This window comes from Lipotes vexillifer, unplaced genomic scaffold (assembly GCF_000442215.2).
Source record: "Lipotes vexillifer unplaced genomic scaffold, Lipotes_vexillifer_v1.1 scaffold612, whole genome shotgun sequence".
NCBI lineage: Eukaryota > Metazoa > Chordata > Mammalia > Artiodactyla > Lipotidae > Lipotes > Lipotes vexillifer.
Genome location: NW_006784340.1, coordinates 640,810 through 653,470, shown reverse-complemented (window position 1 = coordinate 653,470; position 12,661 = coordinate 640,810). Strand labels below are relative to the sequence as shown.

At 36.0% G+C, this 12,661-nt stretch overlaps 1 protein-coding gene across 5 annotated transcripts in view; it reads right to left on the bottom strand.

The window, feature by feature from the left end:
* SLC4A7 (solute carrier family 4 member 7) overlaps nt 1–12,661 on the bottom strand; it is an 88,773-nt gene that overhangs the window by 24,876 nt on the left and 51,236 nt on the right. For all 5 annotated transcript variants that reach the window (XM_007456716.1, XM_007456717.1, XM_007456718.1 and 2 more), the window contains 4 exons: nt 8,382–8,488; nt 6,121–6,295; nt 2,298–2,431; nt 906–1,151 (listed from right to left, as the gene is read on the bottom strand). In XM_007456716.1, coding sequence (XP_007456778.1) covers nt 906–1,151; nt 2,298–2,431; nt 6,121–6,295; nt 8,382–8,488 — 662 coding nt within the window. The remainder of the gene's footprint in view (nt 1–905; nt 1,152–2,297; nt 2,432–6,120; nt 6,296–8,381; nt 8,489–12,661) is intronic.

Sequence of the window (12,661 nt, the reverse complement as noted above, 5' to 3'; positions counted from 1 at the left end):
GGGAAAGAGAGAAGACAACAAATAACATTTTAAAAATTAACTAGTTTAAGAGCAAAGAAAATGACACAAAATAGACTTGGCATCAAAGTGTCACTAATATTTTCAAATAGGTCAGTGTCTTATAGGAAGTTTCACATCCCTCCCTCCTCTGTGCATCAAAGTCAAGAGTGTGTGAGGACAGCGAGAGTAGGAGGGGTGTGAAGTGAGGGACTGGGGCCGAAGGGGGCAGGAGGAAGGAAGGCTTTTGGTAACCACGTTCCTCCATGTAAGTTAATCAAATGCAGGCTCATGCTCATACCAACTGTGCTCAAGACAGCAAATACAGGCATCTACCTCGGTATGTCTAATTTTAATAACCTTTTTCACGTTTAAACAAGTTTGCCAACCCTTTGTAACTATTATAATTACTTCTCAAATCCTATTTTATTCTAGAGTCCTAAAATATTTTCATTTCATGCTTTTCTTATCACAAAGAAAATAATCCACTAAACAACATACAACACTGCACTGAAATTACACTTTAAAATAACTTCCAGTAAAAATTATCAAGTTTCAAACACATTAATGAAAATGTAAAACATGAAGAATATATAAATATATGGTGGTTAGTTGCCAAACAACTGAATTTAAATTGGCCAACCCAATTTACACATAAAACTAAAAATACACACACTTGGACAAATTGTTTCAGTGAATAAAAATGACTGAATTTGTTCAACCGCGTTTACATCCACTGTGTGCTTTGGTAAGATCTCATCTGTAACAAACAAGTCAACCTCCGTATTGCTAGTTGGGTAGTTATAGCTAGATATTCAGTGAGCATCACAATGCAAAAAATCCATTTTCTTTTGCTCAGACACCTCTGCAAAAATACATTTACTATTAGGGGAAACAGAAACACTTACGAGTAGCTGGTCAGTTCATCTAAATTGTTGTGCATATTAAATGCATATATTTCTCCTAAATGAAAGAGCTTCTCCAAAGCCTCATAGATGAATATGATGCAAATGAGAGCTGCGAAAGCCTCCTCAGTGAACCGCGTGATGTAACACACAAGGCTGCTTGCATCTGTCGCAACCAAAACAATGCACAAGAAAGAAGTCCACAGACCTATACTGGTTCTCAAAGACAGATAGGAAAGGTGATAATCTCTGTTTAGAAAGAAAAATGTGGACATGATCAACATATACATGCCAAACAGTCTTGGTACTTAAAATTTTCATAACAAACAATAAGAACAGTATAAAAACTTAAGATTTCTAAAAGAGAACACATTACAGAATAACAAAATAATGACTAAAGAAAGCTCTATGTGTTTTTCTGCTTCAACTGAAGACTAGCTTCTTATTAGTAGACTTAATGATTACATTTTACTTATACAAAAGATTTACAGTGCAAATCTGCTAGGCAATAAATATTTTTAAAGACCTCACTTTAGAAATCAGTTATGAGGAGTAAATGACAGATAAGCAGCCTGTAGAACAAGTAGATGTATGTCACTCTCTCTGAAGACCCAGATGCTCCAGTGTCAACATGGCAGCCACGCCCCAGCCCCACCACCACCAGCTCCTCTACCACCAGTATCACCAGTGACTTCATTTTCCAATTCAATTTCAAATAATAAATTACTACCAGCGGGTCTAAAACACTTGAGGCCAGTACATTCTCTATTTATGTGTGTACTGTGCCAGATCAGAATCAGGATCAGCTTGCCCAGTGGCAAAAGAATCCAAACAAGAGAAATTAGTGAATCAAACATTTAACAGCATCAAGTTGTTTCAGACTAAAATATTCAACTGCATTTATCTCACAAAAGGAATAGTACTGCCATGTCAAATTCCGAGGCTACCAGCTCCAGTAACCTGCACTAACCCCACACTGTGAGCTGCAGCTCCCTCTGTGACACAGTCCTGCTGGGTAGTCAGCGTGAGCCTTCGAGATCCACTGCTTTCTAAACTTCCTTTAGAAGACCAACATACCGTATAATAAATAATTCAGATTAACTACCTTCTTACTAGGTTGAAATTTGCTAACACAAAGGACTTTTATTGTCCCTCAAGTGATTTGCTTATCAGCACTCAAATCCATTGATTTTATATTCAAGGTGACTGGGGATGAGAGTAGAAGCCAGAGTAGGGTTGACCACACAGTAGCCCCCAAATATCGAAAATATGTATACTCATCAGATCCTCTTTTTCAGCTATTAAATATATAATGTACTTTTAACTGAAGTTAATAACAATAATATATTATAAACATACCTAAACAAATGTGACAAGTAGGTAACTATTACATACCTGCAGAATTTAAATAAAATTTTTTCAAACACTAAAACTGGACCTGTGCTCCCCAATATTGTTAGAGGTTGCCCAGCAAACAACGAATAGGCAATCCCAGTTAATGATGCTCCAAAAAGAGACTCTATTGCACTCTGTTTAAGGAAAAAAAGAAACGAATAAAGGTAATACATCATAAATATATCTCTAACCTACTATAATACATATATATAAGATACCTGGAAAATAAAAATATTAATCAAGTGGTTAAAAAAATAAAGCAAATGCAACTTTAAATCTCAAATTTAAATTTTAAATATGGAAAATTACAAATATATTTTAAATTCATGGGAAAATTGTTTTGTTTTAGCATATTAAAGGTGAACTTTTACAATCAACCCTAATTTAAAACTCAATACTACGGGAGGTAAGGAAAAAGAGGTAAATGGAAGATGGACACAGAGGCTCCCACCCTATCTATACATGTTTTACTTCTTAAGCCTATGGTGAGTACAAAGATGTATACATTATTTTGAATATTTTTGCATGTCTGAAATAGTTCATTTAAGAAAATAAAAAACATACTAAATGCTCGATGTGGTGTGCTACAAAACAGACTCCAAGTAGATGAATAAGAAATTAGCATGCTCAGATTTGAAACTATCATTCTCAAACTTGCTTCCAAAGTGCAATTTCCCATACATTTTAAAGAAATTAATCTAATATGATGGGCTTAACCAACATGTATAAAACATGAAATACTTAACATAAACAATAGATGAAAAATTTCCTTAAAAAACTCCTGGAAACCATAAATGAGGAAATATTATTATTAAAGTTTGGTAAAAATGATAAAATGAAAGACTCATAGAAATCTTAAATCAAAGCTAGTAGGCCAATTTTGTTTCACTGCCAACATTACATCCTAACTGATTAGGCTATCAGTTGCTAAGGCATATAGGCTATGACACTCGACAGAGGGGAGGGGTCAGAAAGAAAACGATTTACCATTCACAAACATCAAGGTCAACTGGGATATACAATTAAGAAAGGAAAAGCCCATCATCGGTAAAGCAAAGACAAGACACTTGTGAGAAACAAGCCTCCTGGAACTTGAGAGGCAGCACAGCAGCAGGCAGAGAGCAGGGCTTCAGAACCAGATCTGAAGTAGAAGACTGCTTCCTACCAGGTGCTAAACCATGGCTGTATCTCAGACTTGTCCCGCCCAACTTTTCTCATTTTTAAATGTGGGTGATGATAGCCAGGAGAACTTAAAGAAGCAGTGTTTCTGAAAACACTAGCAAGCACACTGTCTGGCATATGGAATGCACTCAATAAATGGTAGCAATTATCATCATCAGTAATAAGAGCATGTTCCAAAATCAAAATCACAACGTAAGAATAGTATGTAGTAAAAGTAAAATTCAATTATTAGTATAAAAATAGGATCAAACCCACATACAAACTAGACTTTTGGCAAAATGAGTAAGTGTTCATATTAACAATATATTTATGAATTGTATGAGATAAATTTGTTTTCTTGCCCACAAACAACAGATTGTCCTGGAAGACACTACTAATTTATTATAAAATCCTTAGTTCAATTATAATATGTATACTTAGGAATGAATTTAGAGCTCAAATCAAAGGAAAAAATGTCTAAACAACACCTAGAAATAGAAAGCAAAAAATTGAGCAGAAAAACAAGGAGATGGCAAATAAAGAAATGCTAATGGGGTGGGGAAGGCAGTTGGGCGCAAAATTACTTTCCCTCCTCAATGTTATGTTGAAAAAGCAGAAAATTCCAGGTGAAGACCTTCCTTTCACCATTCCCCAAACCCCTCATTGCCACATTTACTAGGTTCCTTTACCCAGACCTACTTTTTTCCAAATTTTTAAACTGTTTCTATGTTCATGCCCAAACTAAAACCTGTCTTTCACTAAAGAAATCACAGCCCTCCCTATACTGCCCTAAGTCTTTCCCTAAAGAAATCACAGCCCTCCCTATACTGCCCTAACTAACCCACATTCAAAAGCTTCCATTTTACCCACCAGAAGCCCTCCCCTAATCTCCCCCATACGCCTCTCCACTGTACGGCACTGAACAATCCCTGCTGATCTTCCTCCTTCTCTACACCTCTATTTTGGTTTTTACAAAATTACATCATCCTGACTCCTCTTTCAGAGCTCTGATTGTGCCTGTGTCTAATTTTCTGGGCCATTTTTCTCCTCATTTTCATCCTGCCTCCATTTCATAAATGGGGATAACTCCCCACACTTTTTTCCTCTCCTTCTCTCCCTTTACATTGTTAACCTCATCTATTTTCAGTTTCCCAATCTTCATATTTCTTTCTTACCACTCTATAAATTCTGGAACTGCACCTCCTAATGTCTCCATTTCTACCTGAAGTTCCAATAAGGCATCTGAAAATAAACGCATCATCTCCGTATCATTTCCCTCCATAATATTTCTGATTTCTCTATTCTAAATTATTACAACTCCTACAGCTCTTCCTTTATCTCACTCATGTGTGGCACAGAACACCACGACATAGTAACTACATATATACTATCCTATCTTTTTCTCCTAGGTTAGGACCCTGAGGATAGATGACACATGCCCATGTCTTACCCTTGTCTATGTTCCTCTAGTGCCTAAAGCTCTATCACATGCACAGGGTATTAAATAGCAGGATGAGACAGGCAGGCAGTGAGTGACAGTCCAAGAGGAAAGAAACAGTATTTCCATGATCGTTAACAGACAAGACACACTTCCTCAGGGACCAGCAGAGTTACATGTACAACTTGTGACAGCACATAAAGAAACTTACTAAAAATATCTATCTTTGCTATAATAACATAAAAGAATAACATAAAAGAATCTAAATAATCAAAAATAAATTGAGTTAAAAGGAAATTTCAGTTGTCAGGTTTATCTCATGTTCAGCTTATGAAATAGTTTAATTGAACAATTATTACTACTTAGAATTGGTTGGTTTTTAACCTTTTATCTGTAAAAAATAAATTTTCTCCAAACAGTAAATATCATTAAACAAAATATACTTAGGAATCACAAACTGTCTCATTTAAATGCCATTAAAATGTATATAAACAGCAACAAAAAAGTCTTTCCAAATTTCATGAAGCACTAGATGCTGTTCCGATATCAGGCCCCCACAGCCCCAATACAGTATCACCAAGAACAAAAAACATAAAAACTTTCATTCTAGTCATATCAAAATACAGATGCAGTTTTCAGTTATACTTTCCAATTAACACTTTGGCAACGTTCACACAAATTTAATAACAGCAAAATTAAACACCACTTCAAAAATCCATCATTTGTCCAGAATTATGCTCCGTTCTTCCAAATAGTCTAGCCCAGGGGACCTGCCAGGGTGGATTAGTTAATGTTAATCACATGGCTCTAACTAATCCTATGATGCCTTAAAGGATACAAAGTGACCCCACGGATAAATTCTCCCACCCATGACCCACCCAGAATCAGTTCAATTGATCTGTCTCCTCCAACCCACTCCCCCCACAAAGACAATACAAGCCTTTTACTCAATTTATAAAACCATTCATCCAGCGAGCCATGACAAACTTTTTTCTTTCTTTCTTTCTTTTTTTTTTTTTTTACCTCAACTGTGCATCTTCTCCTGTTCAAGTGGCTTCCCCATGTTTTCCATTGCAATTACCTTTGGGGGAAGTCTGCTTTGGGACAGGTTAATCATGCTGTGGGTAGACTCTTCAAATAAAAGTATGAATAGTGAGACAAATGCACACAGACACTTGCCTCTGAAGAGCTAAGAGCCTGGCCACTACCAATCTTTGTACTCACTATTCTGCCTTCTGTAGCTTCTCCAAGCAGCCCTCCAAAAGTGATTACAGGAGACATACAGGCACAGTATAGGAAAAGAATCGAGGCCAGGCACTGCAGACTTAATGCATCCTTGAAGTCACTCAAGAAAAAAGGTGCTTTCCTTTTGATGTCAAGTATCAAACCACCAAAAAGCCTAAATAGGTGAGATGAAACTCGTCAAACTGTACACGAGAGGATTCTGGCTAGTTCAAACTAAAACTATGGGCTACATAAAACTGCTGGTGCCTAGCGTTTTGTCAACAAAAATCAATATCCTATTTAAATAATGGCATAAATTATAGAAGACAAACTCATTTAATCTAATCCACTGATAGTGGAAAGGCAAACCTCACTAAGTTAAAAGAGACACAAACATCTGTATCATATGGACTATATACTGAAAAGACTACAGGCAAATGACTATATGAGTAAATGCAATAAATATCAAACACAAATGTGCAAGGAAATACATAATAAAAATAAATAAAACCTAACAACCCATTCATGAAAATATGCATAAGCAATGCTATTAATCATTATTTATATTATAAATCTTAAAGGCATGTGTCAGAAATACCAGGAATGCAATTATAATATAATCATAAGTCCCCAAATACCCTTTAATATGAATGTAGTATGCTCAGGTCCACTCAGTAGTGAATTAAATAATTTTAGTTTTAAAATTTTAGTACTTCAAACACATAAATACTTCTGGTCTAGAAAAAAAGTCTAAAAACTATTTCAGTGTATGTAATTTACTGTATATGTAGTCAAACCAGTGTGCATATTAATAAAAACTAAGAGGTTTTAGTTAGTAAATTTAAAATCTATATTTGCATATCAAATCATTTCAATGACTTATCATTTCAGTGTTTTTTAAAATCAGACTTTTGGATACATCTAACTTGAAAGCATTCCACTATAATATAAGCTCTGTGAGGGGCAAGGACCTTTTCTTATTCACTGCCATTATCTCCAGTGTCTAGAACACTGCCTGGGAAATAGTAGGTACTCAATAAATACCAGTGACAAATCAGTAATTTAAAAAGATTTTGTGACTCATAAAATATCATTCAAATTCCTACTGCAGAAAAATACACCAAACAAATTAATCTTATGCTTTCAAATGCTTTAGATGTTTCAAGCTTTACCATTCTAGCTTTTTCCAAAGTTAATACTGAAATAAAGCCTAAACATACATTGACACCTGGAAGAAGTTATCCTATAAATAATATGACAGCAAGAGGACTGAGAAAACTAAAAAAAAGGTGCCAACTTGCAATAAAAATGGTGCCAATGATAATCTAGAAAATGAAAGTATATCATCAAGTCAATCATTTATATGAGACTCTCGGGTAACATGAGATCACTGGGGGTCTGGCTTGGTACTTCTCAGTGACTAACCCTACCTCAGTTTTAAGTCTGAAGAAGTAATAATAATAATAACTTAAATGAGCACCTTTCGCTCAGAGACTACTATATTAGTCAATGAATTAAGATATCCTGTATAAGCTATCCTGGTTTTTTAAACAAATATTTAAGCTTCAAAATCTTTAGTTCTATAGGGACCACCAATGGATAAAACAGTATCAACATCCACATGCTTTTTTCTACACAATGGTAATACCATATCATTTTCTACCTCTACAAAATATTTTAAGACAATGTTTGCACCTGGTAATATTTCTATTCTTTATTCCAAAAATTAACTTCTGCAACAATTTTTCTAACTAGGTTTCCAGAGACTATTACTACGGTTTAATTATGCTTGTCTGTCGAATTTTACATTACCTCATGATGTACTGCTCATGGAAGAGTTTTACATCTATGCACACACACAACACATTGGTTACAATTCCTCTCTGTTCCCATAATTCTCTAACTTCATATGAGAATGGCAATAGGGCACCACACTTTCCTCAAGAACCTGCTGTACAGGCAGTTAAATTAACCTACTATAGAACTACAATACTCTTAACATATGCTGCATAATATTTTCATTTTAAATTAAATCCTGGTATACAGAACCCAATATAGTCTAGTAAACTACTTTAAAATGCATATTAATTATCCTTAACATTACATACCTATAAAATAATACATTTTTTAAAATATGGAAAAAATACTGTACAAAATTACTTTCCAAATATTTGCGAAGAAAAAGAATGCTTATGCCTTTTCCATCAAATCAATCTCTAGCCCCTAAAAGACACCCACACTGTATTAGTATCTGTACCCACCGTCCAGTCCTCTGCAGCTCAGGCCCAGCATGGTGTGGGGCCTCCTTAGGGGTCTCACCCGAGCTGGGGGCAGATCCATTGGGAAATACAGGAATCTTTCTCTTTTCCTGCATTTCACAAAAAACACATTTTCAGAATTGTTTTAAGGAAGCTGAGAAGGCATCTTCAATTAGAGGGAACCTGAGATCTCATACTGATTATATATCTAACCAGTACTCCTAGAAAAAAATGCTTCCTAATGTAAACTTCCACTTTAAAGAAACTGCACTTTGAAATAGAATCTAAAATTTGTCTCTATTAATATTTCAAATTTATATTGTTTTTTGCTGCTTTATATTCTAATATCATAAACTATAAAACGCCCACACACACCATTTCAAATTACTACTCAGCAACAGAAGCAGAAATATCCAATAAAGCATCTCTCCAACTAGAATTTTTTAAATCTTACTCATGTCAACTATAGAAAAAATACACTTTACATTAAGAGTAAATGCCATTTTTTTCTTTTTAAAATACTTCCCTTAAGACATAAGTAGCACAAGAGTTATTAAACAAATTTTCATAAAAATCAATTTCCAATTAAGTTTTATTACAAATTCAAGAGTACTGTTCTCATGATAAAAGATCTCCTCCTCCTCACCAGAGTGAGCTTTTGTTACCTCCAAAGGTCAGAGGTTGCTGGACTAAAAAAAGTGTGTGTGTATGTGTGTGTGTACGTGCACGCACGCATATGCGCGCATGTGCGTGGGGGCGGGGTGGGGGGGTTTGGGTTGAGGTGGGTGGGAGACCGCTAGAGGGAGAGAGAGGAGACAAAAGAGAAAGGGAGAGGGAAGAGGAGAAAGAAAAAGACGGGGTTGGGGGTGGTGTTTATCCTAGGAGGTCCCCCGGATCAAAGACTCTGGATCAACTAAAGACTTAAACTCCCTGGTTCACATATTCAGTATTTATAGAGCAGCACAACTTATCTATAATCATAAGATTACCATTTGAAAATGTCAGAATTGGGGCTTCCCTAGTGGCGCAGTGGTTGAGCGCCCACCTGCCGATGCAGGGGACACAGGTTCGTGCCCTGGTCCGGGAAGATCCCACATGCTGCAGAGGGGCTTGGCCCGTGAGCCATGGCCACTGAGCCTGCGCGTCCGGAGCCTGTGCTCCGCAACGGGAGAGGCCACAACAAGTGAGAGGCCCGCGTACCGCAAAAAAAAAAAAAAAAAGGAGGATTCCCTGGTGGCGCAGTGGTTGAGAATCTGCCTGCCAATGCAGGGGACACGGGTTCGAGCCCTGGTCTGGGAAAATCCCACATGCCACAGAGCAACTGGGCCCGTGAGCCACAATTACTGAGCCTACGCGTCTGAAGCCTGTGCTCCACAACAAGAGAGGCCGCGATAGTGAGAGGCCTGCACACCGCGATGAACAGTGGCCCCTGCTTGCCACAACTAGAGAAAGCCCTCGCACTGAAACGAAGACCCAACACAGCCATAAATAAATAAATAAAGCAAACTGTCAACAAGTAAAAATAAATAAACACTATTAAAAAAAAAGAAAATGTCAAAATTAAAACTAACTTACATCATAGCTCAAAGGGGAAAGGGAAAACAAAATTACAGAATTCCTAGAAAACAAATCTAAAGAAAAATACTGTATACCACAATCTATGGGATACAGCAAAAGCTTCATTCAAGAAAATGAAGCACTTACATTAAGAAAACTGGAAGAATAAAAATAAGTGTAGTAAGCATTTAATTCAGGAAATGTGAAAAAAATCTTTGAAGGATGGTGAAAGGAATAAAATAAAGCTGCTAAAAGCAGAAATCGAGTTACAAAACACAATATACTTTTTTTTTTTTTTCCAGTACGCGGGCCTCTCACTGTTGCGGCCCCTCCTGCTGCGGAGCACAGGCTCCGTATGCACAGGCTCAGCAGCCATGGCTCACGGGCCCAGGCGCTCCGCAGCATGTGGGATCCTCCCGGACCAGGGCACGAACCCGCGTCCTCTGCATTGGCAGGCGCACTCCCAACCACTGCACCACCAGGGAAGCCCCACAATATACTTTTGTAAAAAGGAGAACTGAAATAAATTTTAAAAGCTGCTCTACTGGAAAAATATGATAAACTATTAGCTAATATACAACCAAAGATATGACAAGGGCGCAACTTCATAAATTTTACATATATATAAGAAATATATATATATGTACAAAGAGAGAGACAGACTGCACAACACAACCCTCTGCAAATAAATGAAAAATTTTGATGAAATGGGTAATATACCAAAAAACATAATTTCCCAAAATCGACACCAGAAAATAGGTAATTTTCTATGGTATACAGTTTACCAAAACTGACTCCAGAAAAAAGAGAAAGCTTACACAAACCAATTTCCACAGAAGAAATAAGCAAGCTGTTGAAGTCTACGACACAAGAGTCAAGCTCAGAAAATTTTAATAAAGAAATCTTTCAAACTTTCAGAACCAAATTATTCCAAACCACTTAAGGTTTAAAGAACACAGAAAAAGGAAAACTTACAAATTTGTTTTTATGAAACAAGTATAATGATGATACCAAAACGTGAAGACTGCACAAAAACCTATATACCAATCACTTACAAACAGAGGATGCAAACAACTTAAATAAAACATTAGACAAAGACTACAGGCACTTTAAAGCCCAAGTTGGCTTATTCCAACAATGCAAGAGTGCTTTCAAATTAAAGAACCTATTAATGTGATTTACCATGAAAACTGATAATTTTGTGTGTGTGTGTGTGTGTGTGTGTGTGTGTGTGTGTGTGTGTGTGTGTGGTACACGGGCCTCTCACTGTTGTGGCCTCTCCTGTTGTGGAGCACAGGCTCAGCGGCCATGGCTCACGGGCCCAGCCACTCCACGGCCTGTGGGATCTTCCCCGACCGGGGCATGAACCCATGTCCCCTGCATCAGCAGGCGGACTCTCAACCACTGCGCCACCAGGGAAGCCTGATAAATAAAATTTATATGATCATCTCCAGAGATGCTAAAAAGCCCTTTGACAAAATCCAACATTCACTTATATTAAAAATTTCAATAAAACAGAAATGAGGGTACTTTCTTAACATGATAAAATGTGTACTTGGGCACTAAAGACAGTAACTTAATGAGAGAAACACTAGGAATATTGACTACAATTAGGAAAAAATTAAGAAATGCCCTTTAAAGTCAACTACTACTTAAAACTATTAGAGATTTTAATCAATACAATTAACAGAAAACTTGTTAGAGGTATAAGAATTACAAAATAAGGGATAAAATTATCTCTTATTGCAGATTACATGACTAAAAAACTACTACATACAATAAAAGCATTAAGAAAGGTAGCAGGATACAAAAGAAATATACAATAACCAATAGCCTTCATAAATATAAATATATGTGTGTGTGTATACACATACATATAAATATATATATATATAAAGCAACAAGCAGATGATATAATGGAACAAAGACCTCATTTATAATAGAAACAAAGATAAAATACTTATGAATACACTCACCAAGAAGCGTGTAAGGCATAGATAAGGAGAACTTTATAATATTCTTTAAGGACACAAAAACTGACTTGAAATAGGAAAACAACTGGGGAAATGTACCATGTTCTTGAATAGATTCAATATTATAAAGATGTCAACTTTCCCTCAGTTCATTTAGAAATTTAATTTCCATCACAATTTTTTTAAAATCACATTTTATTTCTGTAAGTAAAAAGCTGATTTTAAAGCTCATGTGAAAAATAAACATGCAAAGATGGCCAAGAAAATTCAGAAAAACAAAAGTAAGAGAGAGGTTGAGAATGAATGCAGACCTACCAGATATTAAAATATAACAAAAAGCCTCAGAAATTAAAGTGTGAAATTGGTCCATGAATAGACAGACCACTGGAAAAGAAATTCCAGAAACAGACCTGAATGCATATGGAAATTTAATAAATGATAAAGACAACATCACCAATCAAGTGGAGAAATAGTTTTTAATAAATAGGGATAACCAGGCCGCAATTTAGAAAAAAGACAAATTGCATGCATTCTCTACATAATACGTCATGATAAATTCAAAAGGATCAACTAATGATTTAAATGTTAAAAAAAGTGATGGAGGGCGATGAGCAAAAAATATTCAGGAATATTCAACTTCACTAATTACAGAAATGCAAATTAAAACCACATTAAAATACCAGATATAGTAAGATAATGATACCTATCAGAATGACAAATATCCAAAAGTTTGACAACACACCGCTATTGAGG